General features: G+C 39.9%; 1 protein-coding gene across 6 annotated transcripts in view; it reads right to left on the reverse strand.

The window, feature by feature from the left end:
- klhl13 (kelch-like family member 13) overlaps positions 1-27,726 on the reverse strand; it is a 226,404-nt gene that overhangs the window by 20,622 nt on the left and 178,056 nt on the right. For all 6 annotated transcript variants that reach the window (XM_060832591.1, XM_060832587.1, XM_060832592.1 and 3 more), the window contains 3 exons: positions 23,494-23,626; positions 14,420-14,616; positions 13,130-13,925 (listed from right to left, as the gene is read on the reverse strand). In XM_060832591.1, coding sequence (XP_060688574.1) covers positions 13,130-13,925; positions 14,420-14,616; positions 23,494-23,626 — 1,126 coding nt within the window. The remainder of the gene's footprint in view (positions 1-13,129; positions 13,926-14,419; positions 14,617-23,493; positions 23,627-27,726) is intronic.

Below are 27,726 nucleotides of genomic sequence, written 5' to 3' on the forward strand. Positions count from 1 at the left end.
CAACTAAATGCACTTCCCCCCCCTATTTAGTTTAAAGCACCATATAGACCACTAGTTATGTGATTTGCCTGGACTCTCATCCTAGAATAAATCAGGGGGAGCCTGTCCCATAGGAACAGCTACCTCCTTTCCCCAGTAATGCTGCCAAAGTCTTATGAAATCAAAACTTGCTTTTCCTGTATCAATCTTTGAATCACATGTTTACCTCTTTAATCTTGTTGACCCTTTTCCAATTGGCTCATGGCTCAAATAGTAATCCTGAGATTACCACCTTTTTGGTTCTGCTTTTTAATTTAGTCTTTAGCTGTTCATATTCCCTCAGCAGAACCTCTTTCCACCTACACCACTGTAACTTTCATGGACACAGCAACTGGGTCGATCACTGCCTGCACCCCCCCCCACTCCTCCAAAGCAAGAATCTCAAACCCGTTAGACAAGCTCAGGGGCGATGCTCCTGTATCACTACCTCCTGGATCCGCTGTCTGCTTCACCTGCAGTCACACCTTCCTGTTCCTGACCATGAACGGAATTAGAGATAGTTAATCTAAGGGGTGCATACTGCCTCCTCAAACACAACTCTTCCCCCTCCCTGATGTGTCGCAGTGTTCAAAGCTCAGACTCCAGCTCATCAACTCTGAGCTGGAGTTCCTCAAGCAACCAACACTTGCTAAAGACACGGTCACCATATTAAGGTTCCTCCAGCTCCAACATCATGCAGTTATAACACATCTTCTGGTCCTGCATCTCTGTTTTATTTACTTAATTTGTAATTTGATCTTTACAAGTTTCCTACTCATCTTTTAGTTGTAATCTGTAAATATTTTCCCTATTTTCCTTCAATCTATAAGTAACCTAAAACAGATAGTCAAATTAGGAGCTATTACCAATCAATGGACTTACTGTTTTGCTGTGATATCTATTTTTGTGCTGGGTCCCCGATTCTGGCTTCAATTTATTCTGTAAAAAGACCTTACTAACTACAAAAGAGCACCTCATCCTCTCTGCGCCAAATTTCTATGCTGCCTCCAAATTCCCTGAACTATATATTATTCACAGCAGGATAGCAGATACATGGGAACTGCACAAACTGCAAGCTCCTCTCTAAGTCATTCACCATCCTGACTTGGAAATATATCACCATCCCTTCAGCGTCGCTGGGTGAAAAATCTGTAACTCTTTCCCCAATGGCACTATGCACTTATCTTCAGCAAATGGACTGCAGTGTATCAAAAAGACAGCTCACTACCACCTTCTGAAGGTAAATTCGAAATGGACAATAAATGTTGGCCCAGTTAACAGAGCTCACAGCCCATGAGTGAAATTTTTTAAAGAACATTATGCAATGTTTTGTTAAACAACATTATACAGGCATATGACTGATATGCTGAAGCAGCATTCAACTGCAGGAAGCCAAGTTGCAACTCACTGTCTGCATTGACATTTATGACATGATTCTGATGTACTGGATTTCACTTAGGCTTGCATTTCTGCTTAGGAATTAGTATCATATTAAGAGTTTAGTTTGAGGATATTTCAACAAATAATCTAAGCTTTGGCTCAGATTACAATTTTGCAATATCATATTTAAATAGCATGATGGCTCAGTGGTTAGCACTGCTGCTTCACAGCGCCAGGGACTTATCCCACCCTTGGGAGAATGACCGTGTGGAGTATGCACTTTCTCACCATGTCTGCTTGGGTTCCCTCTGGGTGCTCTGGGTTCCTCCCACTGTCCAAAGATGTGCAGGTTAAGTGGATTAGTCGTGCTAAATTGTCCCATAGTGTTCAGGGATGTGCAGACGAGGTGGATTAACCTTGGGAAACACAGGTTACAGAGATACGGTACAGTGGGATGCTGTTCGGAGGGTGGACTTGATGGGCTGAATGGCCTGCCTCCACTGTCATGTTTCTATGAAATAACAAGCCTTCTCATTTTCTATTTTCAATAAATAAACCTGTAAGCATGCTCTTATTCAGATTTCTGTGAGCTATTTTCCACCATGTCACCATTCTTCCTCAGAAATTCCTTCACTGTGACTTCTCTAACACTTCTGTAAATTGCCAACTACAATGAATCTGCTGTGGCTTATACTTTGAATGTTTAATGTGTATTTCTAACTCTGAATGCCAGTTTAACAATCCTGGTCTCTTGGAATCTGTACAAGATGGATTTCAACTATTTGGTATCTTCACATGAAAATACTGCTGATGGTTAACGCTAGCCTGATATATAATGGCAGGTTTGTCTAACTGAGAATAATTACGTATCTGTAATTGTTCATAAACTTCAGTACGATCTAGAGGAAATTCCATTGTTATGAACCCCAGCAGGAAGCAAACCTTGTTGAAAGTTGCAGAATTTTAGTTATAACATGAGTCTTACAACACACTACAGTGTTAGCACCACGTAATCATTTCAGTTCTAAAATATCAGTGTACCTCATTAAGAGTCAACCATTAACGTCAATTAAAATTGTAAATTAAGTTGCTTTTACACTACATAATAACAAGATGGCTCATTTCTAAGATTTGCGTTATGGGAAAATAAAAATCATGAAAAGCATCAACCAATGTCAATGCTGAGTACCGGATGGCACCCTTGGTGCAATTATTAAAAGGCTTTGTTTCAAAGCAACAGATTCTTATGAGATATGGGTCAGTCTTAAAAGGTGCTTTGGAGCCATATAAGGTATTTATGTAAAAGTACTGACAGTACTGATAAGTAAAATTCCTCCTGTGCTCAGGCTAGGTTACACAATTCTCTCTTCCCTTGTCCCTCTCACTATACTTAACTGTAGATTGGGGGCTACTTCATGCATTATTAATATTCCACTCAACTCAGCAATTATTTCAATTCGTTGAGTGTATGTTTTTCCATAGCTTTTTGATAAAAATGAGGTACAAGTAAAATCGGTTAATTTGTATTTGAAATAATTAAGGTCAAACTACTCGCAATTTGAACAGATTTTCTTGTCTTTTCTCAGAACATAGGAATTGTTGGGGGAAAAAAAAGACTACAATCCAGCTGGTTCACATTCCATCTGATATAATGATACATGCTACAATGATGGAGGAGTTGTTGAATAATCATGATTATCAGTCTCTTCATTAATCCACAACAAAACCAGACATGAAGCAAGGATAATTCCAGTGGTCTGGAGTTCTAGGTACGAAGTAAGCTGTTCTTCTCAAACCGATTCTGACAGAATAGCTGTAAAATCACTTTAACTGCATCCAAAAAATGTTACTTTCTGAAACTGGACTATTACATTTTAACTTGATTGAATCAATGTAATGTGCTTCTACCATCTCCTAAGGGAGCCTGTGCCACAGATTGTCCACACGCTCACTGAAATACCGTTTACACCAGATTACATTTAAGCTCACCTCTTTCTATTGGAGGCAGTGTCCTTTGGTTCTACTGTTCTGAGGAAGGCGAAACAGCATGTCATGACCAGCAAAACTTAACCATTTTTATTTTTTCAAATTGTTTCTATGAAACAATGGACATAACTACCTATATGATGTTTCCTAATCAACATGTTTAGAGATGTTATTGTACACTTCTGGAGCAGGTGAGACTTGAAGCCAGGCCTCCTGGCTCAGGAGCAAGGACACTACCACTATACCCCAAGAGCCCTAATTAATCACTTATTTAATTTAAACCTATTTTCCCAAGCAACTTGTTCAAAGGTATTATTACATTCCTCTGGAACAGCTGGGACTTGAACCCAGGCATCCTGCTCCAGGAGTAGGGAAAATATCGTTGTGCCATGAGGACTCCCACTTCATCACTTTTCAGTTCTAAAGTTGCATTCATTTCACCAGTTTCCCCTCTCTTTTCCAGTGAAACTATGGCTAAATTCCATCAGTACATCTCACTCCATCCCCCTATCCCCACAATCAATCATTCTTATCTTTTCAGCTTCCTTTCAAGTCTTTCTCATGGATTTCTAACAATGACTAGCTAACCTTTGCTTATGGCATAGTAGTGTTTTCAATTTCCCTCTCACTGGGGCAGCACCTTGAATCCCGTTTGCTGTTGAACTCCATCAGCTTAGCTGAAAACCACGCTTGGGGTTGGGAGGGAGCCATCTATGCTTCCATCAAGTTGTTGCCTCCCCAAGGCTGCTGACAACTGCGCCAGTAAATGTAACACTGCAACCTTCGTCCAGACAATACACTGGATTCATTCGTCCACCAGAGACAAATGTCCTTTGAAAGTAGGCTGTTTCAACATCGATAAGCAAGTTCTTACAGAAGACAGCAATGCGACATGGTGCTTGAGAAATCATGGGATGGAATATTATTGTCTGCAGTCCTACAGTTTCTCCATGAAGTGATCTCCGTGACCCCTGCTGCTCAATGGGACTACTCAATCAGCCCTCTCAATTCAATTGTAGTTCTAATAGCATTTTAAGATTATAACATGTATAATATGCTAAAGTTTCTGCATTTGGTATCAACATATAAATTCCATTTGGAGGGCAATAAAGAAGGAGAAAGTACAGTATGATTGAATACTAAGGGCTTTCACCCGAAACATCAATCTTCCTGCTCCTCAGATGCTGCCTGACCTGCTGTGCTTTTCCAGCACCACATTCTTGATGAAATTAAGAGCAGTATGTCTTAACTTGCATAAACATAAGGAGACCATTTTATTGTATGTTCTGCACCAAATCAAAATTCAAGAAATAGCTGTGAGTGGGTTTTACATTTTGCAATTAACATACTCAAGAGTATGATCTCACCTATAAAAGCCTGAAGAAAATATAGATAAAAGAATCTACATGTAGATTGTTATCACAAGGAATGCTTATGGGAATGCCCCCTCTCAAAGAAGTTCCAGTTTAATGAAAACAAACAACATCCAAAATGATTCTTGGCAACTGTGCCTAAGCTAATGGAGAAACCTACTATTTTGTAATCTGAGCTATGGGTATAATTAGATTCAACTGCCACAGTAAATATCTGCCAACAAGGAATGGTATTTCTCCCCCAAAACAAGATTAACCATGAATGCACTTGTGCTGCAAGAATTTGATTTCAAACCAAAACAGGTATCAAGCTGACTCCAAAGCAAAGTGTTTCACATGAATGTTCCAATTGCTGTACAAACACACTGAGGGAATGGTAAATAGTGACTTTTATAAATATACTTGCCAAGGCTGCTTTGGAACTTCTCTTGTTTTAAATATGCTTCCCATTTCCAAAACAGATACAAAGGGAAGTGGCCAAAATAGCAGCTAAAGATGTGTGAACAATCCTTTGCACTAACGGTAGCCAGGATTAAAGGGGTTAAGACTGAACCGCGGAATGACCTTGCTTGCATTTAATAAAACATATTCCCAATGCCTGTCTGAATAACTTCTGAGGAAAACTGATAAGTGATGTAAATGACAATAGTTTGAAGTTTATAAAACACTCTGGACAGTGCAGCAGCAATTCTTGTATATCAATGTTGCTCAGATCACAAAATAAAACTCTGACATCAGTTATGACTATTGCCTTCAGTGTTAGCTATGTCCAAAGAAAGATGGATAACAAACAAATACTTTCTTGCTGATCCAAGGAAAATGCAACAGTATGAAACGCAGTAATGGTGAGAGAATATAAACAAGGAGGAAATACCTAGTGCAATACATATTGGGGTAAAACAAGGTACTCTGACTCAAGAAACTGGAAACATTATTTAAGAGTAACCAGATTTTCAGTGAAGAGCAAAAAAAATCTACCAAGGCATTCAATCACTGTGAAAATACAATTGCTCTTTTATCTGCCAACACTGTGGCATGTCTGGCCTGTTGAATCAAAACTGGTCCTTTGCAGGAGCAAATTTAGCTTATGCCATTCAGAGGGCATTTCTCTCAGAATCCCTCACCCCTAATACCTACTTCATAAAATTTTTCTACACCCTACCAAACGTCTTCCCATTGTTCCTGGGCTATGGTGCTCACAATTTAACTTAATACTTCAACTGAGTGTTTTATAAAGATTCATACTAAGTATCTTGCTTTTATACTTTATGCCTCTATTTCTAAAGCTCATGACCCCAAAAGTGTTTTTAACCACTTTCTCAACCTGTCTTTTTTAATGATTTGTCCACATGTACCACCACCTCTCCCTACACCTGCATACTCCTCATATATTACTAGTCCTCTTTCTTCTTCCCCAACTGTATCACTTTACACTTTTCTAAATTCATTTTTACCTATTTACCATTCATTCAATCAGCCTGTGTTCTCCTGAAGACAATCACTCCTCCTTAATTTTCACAATACTCCCATGTTTTGTGTTCTCTGCAAATTTGTGAAGTTGTGCCCTGTACACTTGAGTCTAAGTCTTAAATACAGATCAGGAAAAACAGTGACCACGGGAACCCCATTGTATTCTCTCCTGTCTGAAAAGCAGCCAATCACTGCTCACACAAAAAAACCCAAGAACCCAAAAACCCAAGTCCAGTGACCCTTCTTCAGCTGTTCACCGCAACTCTGCAGTTCGTGTCATTCATCTAAATGAGTGTCCAAACTACCATTGTTATATTCCATGAGATTCAGCTTTGTTAGTAGATCTGTTATACAGCAGTATGACCAATGTCTTTTGGGAGACCTCATACACACCCTTCATCAACACATTCTATTGCATCATCAGAAAACCTGACTGGCTTTACTTAATTCATATACATTTGTGCAAGTGACAGTTCATTTTCTCTTAGAATTGTTATTTCTAAAAGCTTTGCACCACTTAGGTTGAACTGATGGGCCGAGAGTTGCCAGGGTCTATCCTTAGACACTTTTATGAATAAGTGTATATTATTGACAATTCTCCAGTGGAGGATTGGAAGATGCCTCTGTAAGTTCCTGTACTTCCCAAAGCCTCACTGGATATATTCCATTTGTCCCAGTGATTTATCAACTCCGTGTTCAGCCAGTCTTTTGTCAACACCTCCTCTTCATCCATTTTTATGCCCAACTAGCATCTCAACCATCTGCTCACTCAATGACTTTGGCAACATCTTCTTCCTTAGTAAAAACAGATGAAAAATGTTCATTTTGTAGCCTCACTTACTTCCATGTATCGAACTGTTCCACCTCTGCTCTGTTACCCTAAATTCATCAAATACTTAAATTCCCCAGTTCTCTCCTGCATGATGCAATATGAAAACCAATGAGTACCCATCCAGATCCAAACCTAGTGTTGCTTCTCTTCCTGTTTAAAAACTTCAAAACGTCCCCATCACTTTAGGTTTCGCTTTCCTTTTGATGGATTCATCAATACTCCTGTTCTCTGACTGTCATTTTAGGCTTGATGGCATCTTGGTCAAGTTCACAGTATTTTCCAAAGGGCTCTTGAGAAGTCATTACTGCTCATTTTGAGGCAATCTCAACTGTCCCATTCCATTCTCTCACTTATTTCCCTGGTCAGCATATCCACTGAGGGATAACCTCGCTAGCCTCCTTCTTGTCTCGATCATTCTATCCACCATAATTCCCATTGATCCCACCAGTGGATTGACACCAAGACCCAGTGCCTCCCCTGTGGTTTTTGCCAGATAATCCATTTACTTCTGAATGGGTCCCTCTCATGTCATTTATTCTGGATGATTTGCACTGGTGTCACTTAGTTCCATTAATGAAATCTTTCCATGTTGTCTGTTCCATAATAAACACTCTGGTGGTGATAGCAAGGTTTTGTGATGTTGTGGGTGAGTTTATAACTGAGCTAGAGGGTCCACTGTTAGCTCCACCCCATAATTGGATGATGAAAGATTGCATTCGTAAGGTGGCACAGTGGTTAGCACTGCTGCCTCACAGCGCCAGAGACGTGGGTTCAATTCTGCCTCAGGCGACTGTGTGTGGAGTTTGCACATTCTCCCCGTGTCTGTGTGGGTTTCCTCCGGGTGCTCTGGTTTCCTCTCACAGTCCAAAAATGTGCAGGCTATGTGAATTGGCCATGCAAAATTACCCGCAGTGTTAGGTGAAGGGGTAAATGTAGGAGAATGGGTCTGGGTGGTTGAGCTTCAGTGGGTTGGTGTGGACTTGTTGGGCCGAAGGGCATGGTTCCACACTAAGTAATCTAATCTAATCTAAACAGATTGATTCTTAATCTGTAAACCCTTCTGATACACTAATGGCAGGCAATAAGAAAGGAAAAAAAATGTGTTCTGATCAGCCAGCCATGCTTCATGCAGTGGCATCCCTTAAGCTACAGAAACAGTTGCAAACACATGCTTTAGTGTGAGAAAAGGAGATGGTGACTCTTATTACCCCTTACACTTGCAAATTCTGATCGTCCCTCCAAATTCCTTAAATCTGTTAGCCTCAATAAAATCCATGCTTATTTTCACCACAAGACCCAAGCTGTCATAGAGTCATTGAGATGTACAGCATATACAGACCCTCCTGTCCAACTAGTCCATGCCAACTAGATATCCCAACCTAATCTAGTTCCACCTGCCAGCACCTGGCCCATATCTTTCTAAACCCTTCCTATTCATATACCCATCTCTTCAATGTTGCAATTCTACCAGCCTCCATCATTTCCCCTGGCAGCTCATTGCACACACATACCACCCTCTGCGTGAAAATGTTGCCTCTTAGGTCTCTTTTATATCTTTCCCCTCTCACCCTAAACCTATGCCCTCTAGTTCTGGACTCCCCCACCTCAGGGAAAAGACTTTGCCTATTTACCCTATTCAAGCACCTCAATTTTGTAGACCTCTATAAGGTCACCCCTCAGCTCCAGGGAAAACAGCCCCAGCCTGTTCAGCCTCTCCCTGTAGCTCAAATCCTCCAACCCTGGCAACATCCAGGTAAATCTTTTCTGAACCCTTTCAAGTTTCACAACATTTTTTGCGATAGGAAGGAGACCAAAATTGCACACAATATTCCAACAGTATACAATGTCCTGTACAACCATAACATGACCTCACAATTCCTGTACTCAATACTCTGACTAACAAAAGAAAGCATACCAAATGCCTTCTTCACTATCCTACCTGCGATTTCGTATTCAAGAAGCTATGAACCTGCACTCCAAGGTCTCTTTATTCAGCAACACTCCCTAGGACCTTATCATTAAGTGTATAAGTCTTGCTAAGGTTTGCTTTTCCAAAATGCAGCACCTTGCATTTATCTGAATTAAACTCCATTTGCCACTTCTCAACCCATTGGCCCATCTGGTCCAGATCCTGTTGTAACCTGAGATAACCTTCTTCACTGTCCACTACACCTCCAAGTTTGGTGTCATCTACAAACTTACTAACTGTACCTCTTATGCTCGCATCCAAATAATTTATACAAATGATAAAAAGTAGAGGACCCAGCACCGATCCTTGTGGCACTTCACTGGTCACAGGCCTCCAGTCTGAAAAACAACCTTCCACCACCCCCCTCTGACTTCAACCTTTGAGCCAGTTCTGTATCTCCCTTTATTCCGTGAAATCTAACCTTGCTAATCAGTCTCCCACGGGAAACCTTGTTGAACGCCTTACTGAAGGCCATATAGAACACATCTACTGCTCTGCCCTCATCAATCCTCTTTGTTACTTCTTCAAAAAACTCAATCAAGTTTGTGAGACACGATTTCCCACACACAAAGCCATGCTGACCATCCCTAATCAGTCCTTGCCTTTCCAAATACATGTATATCCTGTCGCTCAGGATTCCCTCCAACAACTTGCCCACCACCAAGGTCAGGCTCACTGGTCTAGTTTCCTGACTTGTCCTTACCACCCTTCTTAAACAGTGGCACCATGTTTGCCAACCTCCAGTCTTCCAGCACCTCATCAGTGACTATCGTTGATACAAATATCTCAGCAAGAGGCCCAGCAATCACTTCCCTGGCTTCCCACAGAGTTCTAGGGTACATCTGATCAGGTCCTGGGGATTTATCCACCTTTATGCGTTTCAAGACATCTAGTGCTTCCTTCTCTATAATTTGGACATTTTGCAAGATGTCACCATCTATTTCCCTACATTCTACATCTTCAATATCCTTTTCCACAGTAAATATCGATGCAAAATACTCATTTAGTACCTCCCCCATTTTCCGCGGCTCCACACAAAGGTCGCCTTGCTGATCTTTGAGGGGAGAAAGTGAGGTCTGCAGATGCTGGAGATCAGAGCTGAAAATGTGTTGTTGGAAAATCGCAGCAGGTCAGGCAGCATCCAAGGAACAGGAAATTCGACGTTTCGGGCATAAGCCCTTCATCAGGATCTTTGAGGGGCCCTATTCTCTCCCCAGTTATCCTTTTGTCCTTACTGTATTTGTAAAAACCCTTTGGATTCTCCTTAATTCTATTTGCCAAAGCTACCTTATGTCCCCTTTTTGCCCTCCTGATTTCCCTCTTCAGTATGCTCCTACTACCTTTATTCACTCGATCTATCCTGTCTATACCTTACACATGCTTCCTTCTTTTTCTTAACGAAACCCTCAATTTCTTTAGTCATCCAGCATTCCCTATACCTACCAGCCTTTCCTTTCACCCTGACAGGAATATACTCTCTCTGGATTCTCGTTATCTCATTCCTAAAGGCTTTCCATTTTCCAGCCGTATCTTTACCTGAGAACATCTGCCCGCAATCAACTTTTGAAAGTTCTTGTCTAATACTGTCAAAATTGGTCTTTCTCCAATTTAGAACTTCAACTTTTAGATCTGGCCTATCCTTTTTCATCACTATTTTAAATCTAATAGAATTATGGTCGCTGGCCCCAAAGTGCTCCCCCACTGACACCTCAGTCGTCTGCCCTGCCTTATTTCCCCAAGAGTAGGTCAAGTTTTGCACCTTCTCTAGGAGGTACATCCACATACTGAATCAGAAAATTTTCTCGTACACACTTAACAAATTCTTCTCCATCTAAACCTTTAACACTAAGGCAGGCCCATTCCATGTTTGGAAAGTTAAAATCCCTGACCATAACCACCTTATTATTCTTACAGATAGCTGAGATCTCCTTACAAGTTTGTTTCTCAATTTCCCTCTTGACTATAATACAATCCCAATAAGGTGATCATCCCTTTCTTATTTCTCAGTTCCACCCAAATATCTTCCCTGGATGTATTTCCAGGGATATCCTTCCTCAGCACAGCTGTAATGCTATACCGTCCTCTTCATATCTTCTCCACTCAACAGGATAACAGTTTTCACCTTTTCAACAATGCCTTGCCTTAGTCCATAAGCCACTGGAATGCTCACCCATGCTTTCTCACTCTAGACTTGATTGCAAAAAGCTAATCCCTCCTTCCTCCATAAATTTCAACTCACTTCAAATTATACTATCCACATCATATCCCATACCAAGTCCTATCTACCCATCATCCCTGTACAAAGTAATGTATATTCATTATTAATTAACCACACCACACCACACTTTTTTAAAATTCATGGTTAATTACTGCATGACCTCACCTTCTAGAGTTGTAGAAAATATCTAGGATTCTATGTTCTTCCAAGTCTGCCTTGTTTTTGCTCCATCATTGGTAACCATGTCATTTTACTTGGTAAGCCCCACACCGTAAACCCCCTCTGCTCCTTCAGCTACCTCTGCTTGTTTAAAATGCTACTTAAAGCCCACCTATCAAGCCAAGTTTTTAAACACTCCTCCTTAATGTCTCCTCCGTTCAATTACTGCACACTTCAGTTTGATTACATTTCTGTGAACGTAAATATATATGAAATAGGAGTAGGCACTATTCAGCCTCTTGACTGCTTTCCTGTTTAAAGGATCCTTCATGAAAGCAACTTGTTTTTATTATTGTTTATCATTTTCTGAATGCTGTGCTGTCAGTCCTCAACTAACTATGAATTTGAACTATTTTTCTGAAGTCTACGATTTAATTTCAAGTATTTTGTGGATTTACAATTTTCAACAACTTTTATATCCATTTATAATACCATTTGCACACTGATGATTGACATTTCTCCTGCCTTTCCTCGTAATTCAACCCTCTAGATTTCGTGGTTAGTTTTTTCATTGGCTCCAATGCTTGAATCGCAAATCTTGACAACCTTGCAAGGACAGTCTGACCAGAGTATGTTACAGTCTGATCAAGAATTTTCCCAAACTTTCACTCCACTAGTTTGATAGTATAGGTCAACAATCTACTGAATTTGTTGATCACTCATTTGGAAGAGGTCAATGTACTGAACATCATGGCAGCTTAAATCTCAAAAGACTCGATGGTACATTTAGCGAAATTCCTCACCATGTTTGGGGCCTTGGCATTATTGGTGGTTAGTAACAAAGAAACCAGCCAGCTTGAGGGTGGACAACAGTTCCAAAGCAATACCATTCATGCCTCTCAAAAGGACTGAGTGTTAATATATTTTCCACAAAAGCAGTTACATGCATGCCCTATTCTGGAAACAAGTTGATGCTGCTCAGACCCATTGCACTGAAAACGTGAGGGCATGTTTATTCAGACGGACTTTCAGATTTCAAAACCTCACCAATTATACCCAGTTTTGTCTAAGTCAATTACACTACTCATGTTTTTCATTGGGAGTTACCAATATTGGGCAAAAGGCACCAGCTGCTTAAATTAATATTCAATCTAATTACAAAAGCTTCATAATACATTAAACAAAGAGACTACACAAGACACTCTAATAAATCTTTTACACTTCATTAAAGCTTGACACAGCTAATTCTTGGAGCTGAAGAGTGAGTACTATCCATCTCTTTCATCTGCTTTTAATGACTGGGTGAGAATCGATCAGGTGAAGTGTCCATTGTTTGAAGCCTATATGTGTTGGTCCATTTTTAGCAACTGATGGAAACTTCCAGGCAGTTTCAATCATCTGTTGACTATCTGAAGCAAACTATTACCATTTCAATATATCATTATCTAATTTTGCAGCAAATTAGCATCACTGCAATTTATTTGTAAGTGGATTAGAAATTAGAGATCCTTATCATCACATTTGGCAATCCAATGGATTTCTTGCCCACTCTGTTTATCAGGTAAGAATGTGGCCATCACATGGTGTGGGACTGTGCCTTTTTGGATTTTTTTAATCTTCTGGTTCAAAAGGGCAGGTGAGAACTGTCATAATCACACATTTTCCTACTTATTTAGGTACAAGAATCTGATTAGAATTAACATTAAAGAAAAAAAAACACCTACCTAATTCTCCAGCTGCATTTCTACCACCAACTGCATAAAGATGGCCTTTCAGGGCACTTAGGTGGAAGAAAGTACGCTTTTCATTTAAAGATGCTACTTGCATCCATTTGTTGTACCGAGGATCGTATCTGAACACGGTGTCAACGGCAGTCTTTCCTTTTGTGTCATAATTGCTCTGCCCACCTACAACGTAAAGGAAGTTTCCAATCACTGCAATGCCATGCTGGTACCTTGGTGCATCCATTGGAGCGAGCGATTTCCATTCATGGGCCTTTTCGTCATATAATCTTAACTCTTTGCTCACAACTAGCTGTTGCCTTAGCACTCCACCCAAGGTTACTAAGTGTGTGTTATCTGAACGGATACAGGTTCTTTCAGACTGCATAACAGGCTGCATGTAGGGCATCATCTGATAGTTACTGGCTTCTAGTAGCAGATTGACACAAACATTGTCCGTTCTCATGAAGTCCACCGTTTGAACATGATTAATTAATTCCTGTGGTGACATCAGAGGAAACCTAATGTTCTTCATTATCTTTGAGGCAAAATCCATCCGTGAATCCTCATATCGCAACCAACGACAGGCAGACTTGAAAAGTTCAAGTTCAGTGCAGTTTTTGAGGCTGTTGCTTGAAAGCACAAAGGCAAGTCGCTCAAATGGGAGTTTCACAAATTCACCAGTACTTAGCAGTGCAGTGAAGTTCTTCAGAATGAAGTTATTCACATATTTATCTACTTCTGTCAAGTTGTAAGTATTTGCAATTCGTCCAACCTCGACACAATTTTCAAGGGAAACCTACAGAAATAACAAGTTCAATATTAAACATCTGGATCAAAAGCTATTCTTTCTTTTCCTAATGTTTCCTTCATTCTTATCAGGATGAGGGATACTGGTGCTGAGGAATAGAAAGCATCTCTCATTCAGCCACCCAGTGTCATTTCCAAGGTAGATATAACAAAGTAAAGCTCTCGCTACCCTTTTGCAACATGTTCTTCAGTTGAATCATTTTTTTCACAATTTCCCATGTTAAACATGTCTTTTCTTGCCCCACTTAGGGACAATTTCTAGGTACACAACTTTCCAGAGAGTAAATGGAGTGAGCCCACTAATGTACTTTCACAAACTGGAGTCTTTCCACCAGTCAGGCAGGGAGTCTTGCATACTAATAGGCAGTCATGGCTATGGAGATAGTGTGAGTGTGTGTGTGTGAGTGTGTGAGTGTCCATCCATGTAAGTGAATGTGGATGATGGAATGTTTAACACTAAAAAAATCCAACAAAAAATCTTACCCCAGAGATAAGAAATACTTTACAGAAGTCCAAAACAGGTAAAATCTGCAGAAAACTGGCTGCTTCCAAAGTATCTTGCAGGTTGTCCATGTTCAGGGAAAGCTTTGCAGTATAAATAAAATCAATGATCTTCTTCAGTCCTATTCGATTCACTCCATGAAGTTTAATGCACATGAGGTCTTGCTCCTTCATTCCACCTGATCACAATGAAGAAAGATATCTCTTCAGTTGGTGTCAGCATGGAAACTTACATTAACATCACATCAAAATAAAAACAAAACAAGGAGAGATTTCTTTGCAGATCTCCAGATCAGGACTGATTGATGAGCCCATTTTACACAATGAATTCACAAATATTGGAAAATTTACACCTTTTAAGTCAGATCAAAAAGAATGCCATCATCAATAAAGGAGCATTAAGGAAGGCCTAGAAATGTTTATCACTTTGATTAGATTTGAAATTACGGATCAGAAAATATTTCAACGATACAAATGATGTTCAAAGACAAGTTGGTTTCTCCAGTGTGGATAAATTGTAAATGCATGCAATAGTAACAACATCAATTTACCCATAAATTTTTTCAACCTAGGAAGTAGCTCAAGAAATCACACCGTGGAAGGAAAAATGGGAGCAATTCTATTAACCTATGTAAGGCGAGTTAGAAGCAGCAATTGAAAGCTTGTTCCAAATAATATTTTAAAGATTTGAATGGAAGGTTATCAGATCAGTCAGGAATTCACTGAATGTTGGATGGACTGAATGGCATACTTCTGCTGCCACAGCTTATGGTCCAAGAGATTTTGTTTTCGGAATGATGTGGATGTTTTTAAGATGGATTGAGCTGTCTGCTTGGTGAGGATTCACATAGAGGTGTTGATGTGACAGTAAGATGAGATGGGTTAAGGATAGTGCATTAGTTTGCAGTCATCCAGGTTATAAGATGATAGGTTTGATCCTCCGTCTGCTGCTTATTAATTTCAGACAGATTAACTGTAGAGCCCCTAGAGGCGTTCTGCAGTCATTCTAATGGGTCTGCTCTGCCAGGTCGAAAGATCAAACCCAAGGATTGCATCCAAAATGTCTAAAAATGTTATGGAGGAAGATTTTTCAAACTTGACTTGGCTCGGTCAATGATAAGGTCAATGAGAGGCAGTCTACAAAGAGTCAGAGTTGTACAGCATGGAAACAGGCCCATGTTGACCAGATATCCTAAACCAATCCCGTCCCTTTTGCCATTTGGCCCGTATCCCTTTAAACTCTTCCTACTCATGTACGCATCCAGATGCCTTTTAAAATGTTGTAATTGTACCAGTCTCCACCAATTCCTCTGGCAGCTCATTCCACATGTGCACCACCCTCTGCGTGAAAAGATTGCCCGAGAGAGCCCTTTTATATCATTCCCCTCTCACCTTTAACCTCTAGTTTTGGACTCCCCCACCTTGGGGAAAAGACCTTAGCCATTCACCACATCATGCCCCTCATGATACATGACTGTGTTCTTAATATAAATGCTCACAACATGCTGCAAGAACCAATTGATTGATTAGACATTTTCATAGGAAGGTTAAAAGCCAAGGATAGTGTTGTGGGTCTGAAGCCACATGTAAGCCAGACCAGACAAGAAGATTTCTTTCTTCAAAGGCCATGAATGAATCAGATGGATTTCTATAATAGTTGGTAGCCTTATGGTTATTTCTGTGTTTGTTTAATTAATCAAATTTAAATTCCTCCTACTGCCTTCTGGGATTTGCAGTTATATCTCTCAATTATTGGTTCATGATGCTGAATTCCTGGTTCAGTAATAAATAGTTAGCATACCTCAGTAGAACTGTATTTTAAAAGTGGTTTCCCTGTTCGCTATACTTGAACAACACAAAGACTGAGCAAAACTCAGACTGTAACAGCATTAACTGGTGACATCAGAGTAAAGCACACCTCTAGATAGCAGCAACCTTAATATGTTTGAACATTCATTTGGAAAGCAAGGAAAGTCGGTTTAAGACTAATATTTAAAACTTAAATAAAAACAACCACATGGGCATGGAAGCTGAGCTACCTAAAGTGAACTAGGACTCCAGGCTACAGATAGATCAATACAGAAGCAGTGACAGATATTTAAGGTGATACTTCAGAATACTTAGAACAAGTACACCACTACTGTAAACAAACATTAGAACATAGAATATAGAACTGTAACAGCAGAGGAACAGTCTGTTCAGCTGATGATGTTGTGCTGAATGTGATGCCAAATCAAACGAATCCCTTCTGCTTGCCCTTCATTCCTTGCATATTCATATCCTTATCTAATAAAGTCCCTCAAATGCTCCCATCTTATCTACCTCCATCACCTCCCCAGGCAGCTCGTTCCTGACTCCTACCACATTTATACAAGACTTATAAAGTAGGCAGGACATATCACCAGCACTTCACCAGAGACTCTCATTAATGATATTACCTAGTATGGTGATAAAATGTCTGAAAACAAATCGTCCAGCTCATTGAGCTAACTTACATACTTATCCTACATTGTGTAAAAAAAAACTTTGCACCGCACATCTCTTCTGAACTTTCCCTCTCTCACCTTAAATGCATACCCCCTAGTTTTAGGTGATTCAACTCTAGGAAAAAAAGACCTTGACCATAAAGCCTATCTATGTATCTCAATGTTACAGATTTCTCTCAAGTTTCCCTTCAGCCTCAACCAGGCCAGAGAAAACAACTGCATTTTTCTAGCCTCTCCTTATAGTTCATATCCTCTAATATCTTGGTAAACCTCTTCTGTACACTTTTCAAAGCCTCCACATCCTTCCTGTTCTGTGGCAACCAGAATTGAACACAATATTCTAAGTATAACCAATGTCTTATAAAGCTGTAAGGTGTCATTCTGACTCTTATACTCAATTCCCCAACCAATAAAAGGTAAGCAGGCCAAAAGCCTTCTTTACCATCTTATCTACTTGCGTGGTTACTTTCAGGGAGCTATAGACTTGAACCCCAAGATCCCTCTTTACATCAATGTTATTCAAGATCTTGTCATTAACTGTACGTTTTCCTTAACATTTGATCTCCTGATAGCATAGTTTTGTTCCTTGTTTGTATATTTGTGTAATAATGAAATGAAAAACCATTTTACTTTGTGTTTGCTATAGAGGATACAGAACAAATTCCAGTCATAGCTATGAATTAGGTAGTGAGGAACTTTGTGGAACTACATTCAGGAGGACAGGAGTAGGCCATTCAGCCCCTCGAGCCTGCTCTGCCATTCAATAAGGTCATGGCTGATCTGTGGCCTAACTACATATGTCTACCTTGTACTCACATCCCCAGATACTCTTGCTTATTAAAAATTAGTCTATCTGAGATTTTAATTTAAATTATTAAAAGCCTTCTCCAAGTCCAGCATCTATTTACTTGACTTACCTCTGTCCACCTTTATCATCTCGTCAAAGAAACTCTAAAGTTTGTCACGTATGATATACCTTTCATGAATCAATGCTGACTCTCCCTGATTAACTGAAACCTTTCACACTGATCAGTTAGCCTATCCTTGATCGTATACACTAACAATTGCCCCAAAACAGATGTCAGGCTAACTGGACAGTAAATATATGGTTTCCCTCTGTCACCCTTCTTAAAGGGCAGAGTGACATGAGCAACTTTCCAATCGAGAGATGTAACTCTGGATGGAACTCTGAAAGATTATGGTTAAGCTATTGGTAATGTGTTCTCCAACATCCTTTAAAACCCGTGGACAGAAACTATCAGACCATGGGCATATGTTGCTCGTCAGTTCCACTAATTTCCCCATTCCTGATTATTTACTTCGGCTAATTTTATGATTCTCTTGTTAACTTTGGGACTGCTGGCAAGCTATCCTCCTTATCTGCTTTGAGTACTGAAGCAAATGATTTTCCATCATTGACCATATCCCCATAGTTGGTCCTCAGTGGGCCAACAGTACTTTAAGCCATCATATTTCCTTTTATACAACATAAAATCTCTTTTTGTCTTTTATGCCCCTTTCAAATTTCCTTTCATCACCCTTGTTAGCCTCTCTTAGAAGCCACTTTGTGGACTTTTGTTGGTTTTTGAATTTGCCTCATTCTGTGGGATCTGTATTTCTCTTTCTGTTTTCATAAGTCCTTTCTTTTAATGTTATGCTGTTGCCCATCTCCTTAGATATCCATAGTTTTTTTTTGAGTGAGGTGGAGCTTTTCCTCTCAAGGGTACAGACTATTTTTGAATACTATTACATTTTTCTTTGAAACCCCTCCAATGTTCCTCAGTTGTTTTTCCGAGAACTTACCTTTTTCCAGTTTACTGTGGACAGTCTCTGCTTGACTTAAAATCAATGTCCTAGTATCCAATCTGTGCTAGTCTCTTACAAACATTACATGAAACCCAATCATGCTATGAACCCTCTGACAAACAACTAAGTCACTAGTTAAATCAAGCTTATTGCTCATTACCAGATACAGTATTACTTGTCCCCTGTTGCATCTAAGACATTTGCTAAAGGAAACTACTGAGCACACTCTAGAAATTCACCACCTTTCTGGCAGGCTTTTTTTTGTTTCCCAGTCTATGTCAAGATTAAAATGCCCCATTAATACAGCCCTGCCTTTTTGACATATTTGCCCAATTTCAATATTTATACAATGTAACACTTCTAAGCTGCTACGAAGTGGTCTATATAAAACATTGATGGTTTCAGTTCCTTTCAAGTTCCTCAGTTCCACTGGAGTGCTTTCCCTTCATTACATGCTCCCTAGTGATTCTATTGCTCATCACTAATTTCTACTCCACCTCCTCTGCCAGTTTCTCTATTCCTCCTCTAAAACTTATAACCTTGTAGGTTTAGTTCCCAATCCTGACTATCCTGCAGCAATGTCTCTCAGTAATGGTTACAATATCATTGCATCCTAATTTGAATCTGTGCTTGCAGCTCTTTTAATTTATTCCTTACAGTGCTCAGCATTGAACATACTAACACAATTGCAGGCTAATAAGTCCCTGGCTTTAGCTGCACTTTGTTTTAGGATCTTAAAAGAGTTTGCCAATGAGGCAGTAGGTGGATTGCTGTGAATTTTACAAAATTCACTCGATCCTGGAAAGATTGAAGCAGATTGGATTATACAAAATATAATCTTTCCATTCAAGAAGGAAGGCACCCAGAAAACACACACCAATAGGCCAGTTAGCGTGAAGTTGATTGCTGCAAACATATGGGAAGAGGGTAGGGCTACTTAAGGGAGGGCCCGTTGAAAGCACACAGCGAGGAAGTTTCACATGGTCAGGAATCAGAGATCATATCTGGAGTGAGGCACGAATCTGAGCAAGTGAACAGTTTGAGGAATTTAGAAGTAGCATGGAAATTTGGTGCAGTGGGGAACAAGGTGCTTTTTGCTTGCTTTTTTCCAGCTCAGCTTGCAAGGAGTTTTTTTTTAAACAGGATAGATTGAAACTCAGAGTCAGGAACTCAGCGTAAAACAGTGACATCACTGGTCGCTGATAGCTGCTATTCTGGCTACTTACAGTTTGGAAATAGGGAAAATATTGACAAGTTATAAACTGAAAGATCAGCTGGAAATTTTTAAAATTCAAATTAAGAGCTAAGTAAATAAATAGAGTTGCAGGACAAGCAACACATTACTGCTGCCTGATGTGGCAGCTGATGGACCCCATTGTGGTTCGAAGTGATTTGTTTGTTTGTTGATGAGGAAGTCTGGCTCAGAGTCGACGAGCTGGAGTCCGAGCTTTGAACACTGCAACACGTTGGCGATGGGGAGAGTTACCTGCCGCTATGTTTCAGGGGTTAGTCACTTTCTTTAGATTAATTACCTCAAATTCACTCGGTGGTCAGGGGCAGGACAGTGTGACTATGAATTCATAAGGTAGACTGATCCAGGAGGTAGTGCTGAAGGGTTTGAGAATTTTGCTTCTTGTTCTGGATGAGAGTGGGTGCTGTAGGAAGGATGAGCAAACTGACCACAGCACTGGGGACAGGAAGCCATTCAAGAGGCAGGGAGAAAAGAGAAATCATTTGTATTTGCAGATAGGATAAGTAAGGACATAGCGGGCCGCACGGTGGCACAGTGGTTAGCACTGCTGCCTCACAGCGCCAGAGACCCGGGTTCAATTCCCGACTCAGGCGACTGACTGTGTGGAGTTTGCACATTCTCCCCGTGTCTGCGTGGGTTTCCCCTGGGTGCTCCGGTTTCCTCTCACAGTCCAAAGATGTGCGGGTCAGGTGAATTGGCCATGCTAAATTGCCCGTGGTGTTAGATAAGGGGTAAATGTAGGGGCATGGGTGGGTTGCGCTTCCGTGGGTCGGTGTGAACTTGTTGGGCCGAAGGGCCTGTTTCCACACTGTAAGTAATCTAATCTAATCATCATTATCTGTGGCCTGGATTGAGAGACCCAAAGGCTTGTTGCCTACCTTAGTGTTCAGGTTCGGGTTATCATCCGAGTTGCAGAGAAACTTGGAGTGGGAGGGGAAAGACCCAGTTGTCGTAGTAGAAAGAGGAAAGAGGTCCGATTGAGGGATTATACACAACAAGGGACTAAATTAGACATGAAAACCAAAAAAGGATTACTACCTGAACTATGAGCTAATTGGCACAAGGTCAATAAGATCAAAGACATAAACACGTGACTCAAAGATTGGAATAACCGAAACAGGTTCAAATTCATGGGACGATAGTATCAATACTTTGAAGATGGGAATGATTCTGATGGGACGGGCTCCACCTAAATTGTGCTGTGACTAGAGTCCAGGGCAAATCCATAACCACAGCATTTAAGTATAACAAGGCAAAAGTGAGGACTGCAGATGCTGGAGATTAGAATCAAGATTAGAGTGGTGCTGGAAATGCGCAGCAGGTCAGGCAGCATCCGAGGTACAGGAAAATTGACGTTTCGTGCAGGAGTCCTTTAAGTACAACACCCAGGTCTTGCATTGACTACCTCCCTTCTCATCATTTTCCTCAAGCTGTGGTTATGGATTTGCCCTGGACTCTTGATCAATTTAGTTTCATTTTTTCCTAAATTTTCTCCCTCTGCCCAGTTACCTGTCCTTTTGATAGGATATGCATCCTTGGATGTTTAGTTCCAAGCTCTTGATTCCTTGCAGCTACATCTCTAACACCCACACATCATACCTACCAATTTTAATGTGTGCTATAAGCTCATATTTACCTTTAGGAAGAAATGAAACTAAATTGATAGTAAGAAGTGATTATCGAGTCGGAAGGTTTAGAGTCTGTGTGGGTAAAAAGATTCTGCTGGATGTTGTGTACAAGCCTCCCAGTTAGTAGTCAAGATGTGGGGAAGAAAATAATTCAGGAAATATGAAAGCTATGTAAAAAATGTAACTTTAACAATAATCATGGGGCAGTTCAATATGCACATGGACTGGGATTGTCAGGTTAGCAGCACATCTCAAAACAAGGTATTTATGTAATGTCTACAAGGTGTTTTTCTTCGGAGCCCATTAGAGGGCAGGCAATTATGGATATGGTAATGTGCATGAGATTGACTTGATTCAGAATTTTAAGGTGAAGAAAACCCAAGGGTGCAATGACCATAATATGATAAACTGCAGGGTGAATTCTGAGAGGAAGAAGCTGGAATCAGGTGTAATGGTATTACCATTGAATAAAGTAACTGTAAGGACATAAAGAAGGAACTGGCCAGAGTTGACTGGAAGTGGAGCTTAGCAGGGAAGATAGTGGAGCAGCAATGGCAGGAGTTTCTGGGAGTAATTCAGAAGACACAGCAGAAATTCATCCCAAGAAAGAAGAAGAAAATTCTAAGGGGGAGAATGAGGCAACCATGGCTGACAAGGGAAGTCAAGGACAGCATAAAATCAAAAGAAAAAAAGTGTACAACGTGGTGAAGATTAGTCGAAAGCCAGTGGATTGGGAAGCCTTTAGATAACCAGTGGAGGTTAACTAAAGAAGTAAAAAGTGAAAAGAAACTGAACTAAGAGTGTTAGTAGCTAATAACATTAAAAAAATTGCAAGAGCTATTTTAAGGTATCAAGAGTGGATATCGGATTGCTAGAAAATGAGCTAGAGAAATAGTAATGGGGAACAACAAAATGGTGAAAGAACTGAATAAGTATATCACATCAGTATTCATGATGGAAAACACCAGCAGTATACCAGAACTTGGGGAGAATCAGGGGGCAGACGTGAGTGTTCATACTTAGTTTCATAGTGCAACTGTATATTTAATCCTGTACAACTTATGTCTGATGTGGGCATGCAAAAACTGATGTTCACTTTTATAAATAAGAGCAGAGAGAACAATAATACAAGCAGAAATAGGTCTCTATTCAAGACAATAGTTCAAATCACAATTGAGGTACTGTGTGCTTTTTCGAAAATCTCATGATGAGCCTTAAATCGCTTGAGCATGCACAAATGGATTCTCCAGAATAACATCAGTAAAGAATTTCATGTATGTTTTTGAAAATTACTAAGGAAAATCTATTTTCACCAGTTGGGAAATCAGCGATGACAGGTCAGCAATATGAAATGCCAATAAATTAGGTGAGACAGACTCGCTGGTTCAAATCAGGATCCAGCAAATCTAGGTTCTGTAAGGGACATGGTGGGTCGATGGTGATAGCCTTGGTGTTCTTGGGCCAAGTGCACCATCACAGCCCATTGACTGTGCAATCTAACAAGGTCTTTATCATAAAATGATAAGTTCAAGCAATCTTTAATACTTTTTAACAACCTCTTATTTTAAACATTCAAACAATTTTCAAGGACATTTTTTTAAGTCTCCCAATGAATTTTTTGTGATTCCCTCACAGGAGTGGCCTGGAGATCACTCTTCAATTCCTGAAGATTCTAGAACCACCCTGGTGTGTTGACAATCCTACAGGCAGCAGTGCTTCTCATTTTGTGATTGAAGAGAAGAGAAAACATTATCAGAATATCCATCCTTGTACATGCCAATGTCTTTCAAAGTAGAAAATGGTCTGAGCACTAGAACATTTGTCAACTGATTATACAATTCCTTGCATGTCACAAGAGCTGTGACTCTTTTCTTTGCATCTTACCTGTGAACATAGCCTTAAAATAGTCACTAGCTGAGGCCATCATGGCTCTATGGACTGGAAATACTTCATCACCATCCCCTGGCACAAGGGTGACATCACAAAGTAAGCCTTCAATTCGGAGTTGGTCAAACCCCTGCAAAATTTAGATATTTCAAGATCAGGCTATAAGTTATGAAATGGAGCATTAGAACCACTTATCTCATCAACACTGGCTGTCTATATCTACATGATGTTTAATTGCTCTCCAACAAGTTTTATAAACATACAAACTTGCTTGTTTAGCCTGTTAGCACCCACCTCAAGACAGAAAGCTCAAGTCTCACACCATGACTTCACGCAGCAAATCCATTTTGAAAATTTGTTGCAACATAGAAGGCACATCAAGAGCTCAAACGTTAAGCTCGAGCCCCTGCTGCCCTGTTCAGGCAGACACATAAGTACCATTTATACAGAAGCTCTCCTGCTGTCACAGCCAACATTCTCTTTTCAAATGGCACCTGAAATGTTAACTGGTTTTCATTTCATTGGCTATATTTTCAAAATCATTTGACATGCTGCATGTATGAAATTGTAATTAGCACTTTAGATGGCATGACAATGTCCATGTAAAGAACTGAAGCTCCTTCTTATTTTATTTCATGTGCCTCAATCTTCCAGCAGCATAAAACTGGAAAACCAAACCAGGTTCAGTGATGAGGGTAGGCAAGAGGAGTAGGCACAATTTAAAATGAGGCACTAAAGGTCATGAGCCTACAACAAAAGGCCATAGGAAAAAAAAGGTGGTTTCAAAATTAGCAGTTTTCTAAGCATGTAACAAATCCAGTCACGAGTAGCTATGATAAATGAGGCAACTCTGAGAAGACTCAGTTCTATGAATATCTCAAATCATAACAGAAGATCAGCAAATGTGAATTAAAAAAATGATAATTTGCAACTATCTTCAACAAAAATTATTGAACTGAATTGGCTGCTCCGGAGGTCTTCAGCATTACAGGTTAAAAATTACAAAACACTAGGTTACAGTCCAATAGGTTTATTTGGAAACACTAGCTTTCAGAGCGCTGCTACTTCATCGGGTGGTTATGGGGGTAAAGATCATGTTCACAGAATTTAAAGCCAAAGGGGTCCAGCATCATGGAGATGTGACACAGTAAACAATCTTAGATTAAAACTTTCATCTTTTAGAATGGGATATGCTGGTTTCTGTTCTTTTATATGCAAGTTCTAGAACTTTTTAAATTGCATTCTCAAGATAGCTCAGCTTTTTAAACAATAGGTGTGAAATCTGTCTGTGTCCCAATGCTATGCCAAACTGAGAAAGCCTCTGCATACTTTTACAGAGTTTTATATGGATTCATGCAATTTTTGAGCAAAATAAAATGTAATTCTGCAAAAACAAATTCAACCCATAAACTTATGCGTGTGTGTGATGGGGTATGCGTGAGATAGTGCATGTGTTGGTGCAAGTGCGGGGGCAGTATGCCTATGGATGAGGGGGGGGGTCTGCATGGATGTGAGAGTATGTGGGGGAGTGTGTGTGTGTTTGTGTATAGACAGAGAGAGAAAGAGAGAGAAAGAGAGAGAGAGACTGTGTGCGTGTGAGAGAGAGAGTGCAAGAGTGAATGCGGAAGTGAGTATATTGTGCAGTGGGGTAACCTGCAGTGTGACATGAACCCAAGGTCCCAGTTGACGCCATCCCCATGGATACTGAACTTCGCTATCAGCCTCTGCTCAGCCACTCTACATTGTTGCCCACTATCGCTGTAGCACAACACTCCAAATCTTGCACTCGGTGTTCTGACCAATGAAGGCAAGCGTGCCAAACACCTTCTTCACCAGCCTGTTTACCTGCGATGCCACTTCTAAGGAACTGTGGGCCTGCAACTTGAGATATCTCTGTTCGACAACATTGCCCAGAGTCCTACCGTCAACTGTCCAACTCCTGCCCTAGTTTGCCTGTCGAAAGCCTGCTTTGTCTTTCAATAAGTTCATGCTTGATCTAATGTGTCCTAAAGTCCACAAACCATTTAACTTCCAATTCCCTTATTGGCCAAGAATCTATCCACCTTTGTCTTAGAAATATTCAATGAACAGACTTCCATGGACTCATGACGACGCTCCCCAAGAAAATCCATCTCTTCCCATTGCAGTCTTAAATGGAAGACCACTTATTTTTAACTGCATGCCCTAGTTTTAGACTCTCCAAGGGAAAACTCTGTTTCAGCATACACCTTGTTCGGTCCTCCTTGTATATCTCAATTAGATACTTTCCTTCTCCATCTCTGATTTTGCCGAACACCATAGATATAGATGAGCCTATTCAACCTTTCCTCATAAGGTGCACCCTCATCTCAGGCAGCTGAATTTTCCATACCAGGATACCCAGATCTTTCCATGCCTCCAAGATGTATAGCATCTCTTCATTTAAATAATATGCTTTGATAAATATCTTGCTGAAGAGGACAAATTCACATGATATTTCATCTACAATTATTTTCTGAACACTCATCTAACCTATCCAAGCACTTTTGGAAACTCCTTTTGTCTTCTTCACAAGGTGTCCCATGATAAAGGTTGATGAAATGTCATGCCATTTTCATTGAAGCTGTAATATTAATTTGTGACAAATACTCCTCTGGTCAGCAAATGAATTCATAAACCATTGTTTGTCGGCTTTAAAACTGCATGACCTTGCGCTGCAGTTAATTCTGTGGTTGGTTTTATTATGTCATATAAGCTTTTACCTACCTACCCTATTTATTTCATCTCAATCACATAAGCCCATGACGAAGAACAGGATGGAGGATATCGCAATTGTCCTTAAATCCACTCGATGCTATTCATCTCAACATTCCTCATTTTCACTACTCCAAAAAAAGTTTATTCTCATTGGACTTATCAGGGAGATTATTTTTGACTCGAATGCTCTCTCTCTCTTCATTTGGATGCTCGCTCTCTCTCTCGTCGCAACATTTTTTTCACATCCACTCGAACAATCCTTCTTAAGTTTTCAAGATCTCTAACAGGCAAATGATCCTCAGCTTCTTCGGGGCTGTGATGTGCTAGGAGTAAACTTGACGGAAAAATAATACAACTGACGTCCAGACAGGGTATGGTTGACAAAGTGTTGTAACATTCATAACACTAAAAAAGCCATTGAACTTTAACGTGACATCAAAGTTAATGTTTTTTGAATAAAACATTAAGAAATGCTCAGATTCATTCTAATGGATAAACATTGTTATGGCTCCCTGGGTGATGCTTTCTCTAAAGAAAAATGCCAATTTTATTTCCAATGCAAAACTTTTCAAACCATATTCAAATACATTATTCTCTGTCAGGTAGTTATATTCTTTCACCTTAAATTGTTATATAGGATCTAAAGCTAGGTTTTTTTTGAAAGCAGGTAGACAAATATTTCAACGTTTTTTGTATTACAGGTCTCAAATCATATAACAACCACCCTCACTCATCATCACATCTCCTGTAGCAGGAATATCTCAATATTATAATCTGTAGGAAGGAATGAAAACACCCAAGATAGGCTTGAAAACATAGCTCACAATGCAGGAGTGGAGTGAATTAGTAGGATGCGGAAAGGACTAATTTGTGGCTTTAAATTGGAGGTGACAGAGGCTTCTCACATCTTTGCTGCTAATGTCAAATTCCAGTAATATGTTTATGCAACATGTAAATTTTGCTGTTTAATTCTAGATAATTATTGAAGATTGTTCTTGGGCTAAATATTCCCTCTCTTGTTGCTACTCCTGATGTAAATCCAGTCTGTGTGTCACCAAATTCTGCTTCAAATGCATTTTTTCTTCATTATGATTTGCAGGATCACTTTAATGAAGTGACATGTTAGGCTTATTCTAAAATGAGTAGATTCTACTGCTTTAGGGTTGTTAGGTAGCATAACATATAAAGAATGCCTTGAGTCACTGAGAATGTATCCTCGGGTTTATATTTGGATCATAAATTTGTCATCACTTCTAAACTTGTTTTTCCAGGGGCTTTTTAGATTATCTTTTGTTAGTTCATCTACGTCTGGTTAAATTTTCCCCAAAAGCACAATGTCAAATTGTTACATATTTGCTAAAATTAAAATATTCATTTACAGACAAGATAATTACACAGAGTTAAAAGTCACATAACACCAGGTTATAGTCCAACAGGTTTATTTGGAAGCACTCACTTTCGGAGCACTGCTCCTTCCCACAACTACCTGATGAA

Source organism: Hemiscyllium ocellatum, chromosome 11 (genome assembly GCF_020745735.1).
Source record: "Hemiscyllium ocellatum isolate sHemOce1 chromosome 11, sHemOce1.pat.X.cur, whole genome shotgun sequence".
NCBI classification, from domain to species: domain Eukaryota; kingdom Metazoa; phylum Chordata; class Chondrichthyes; order Orectolobiformes; family Hemiscylliidae; genus Hemiscyllium; species Hemiscyllium ocellatum.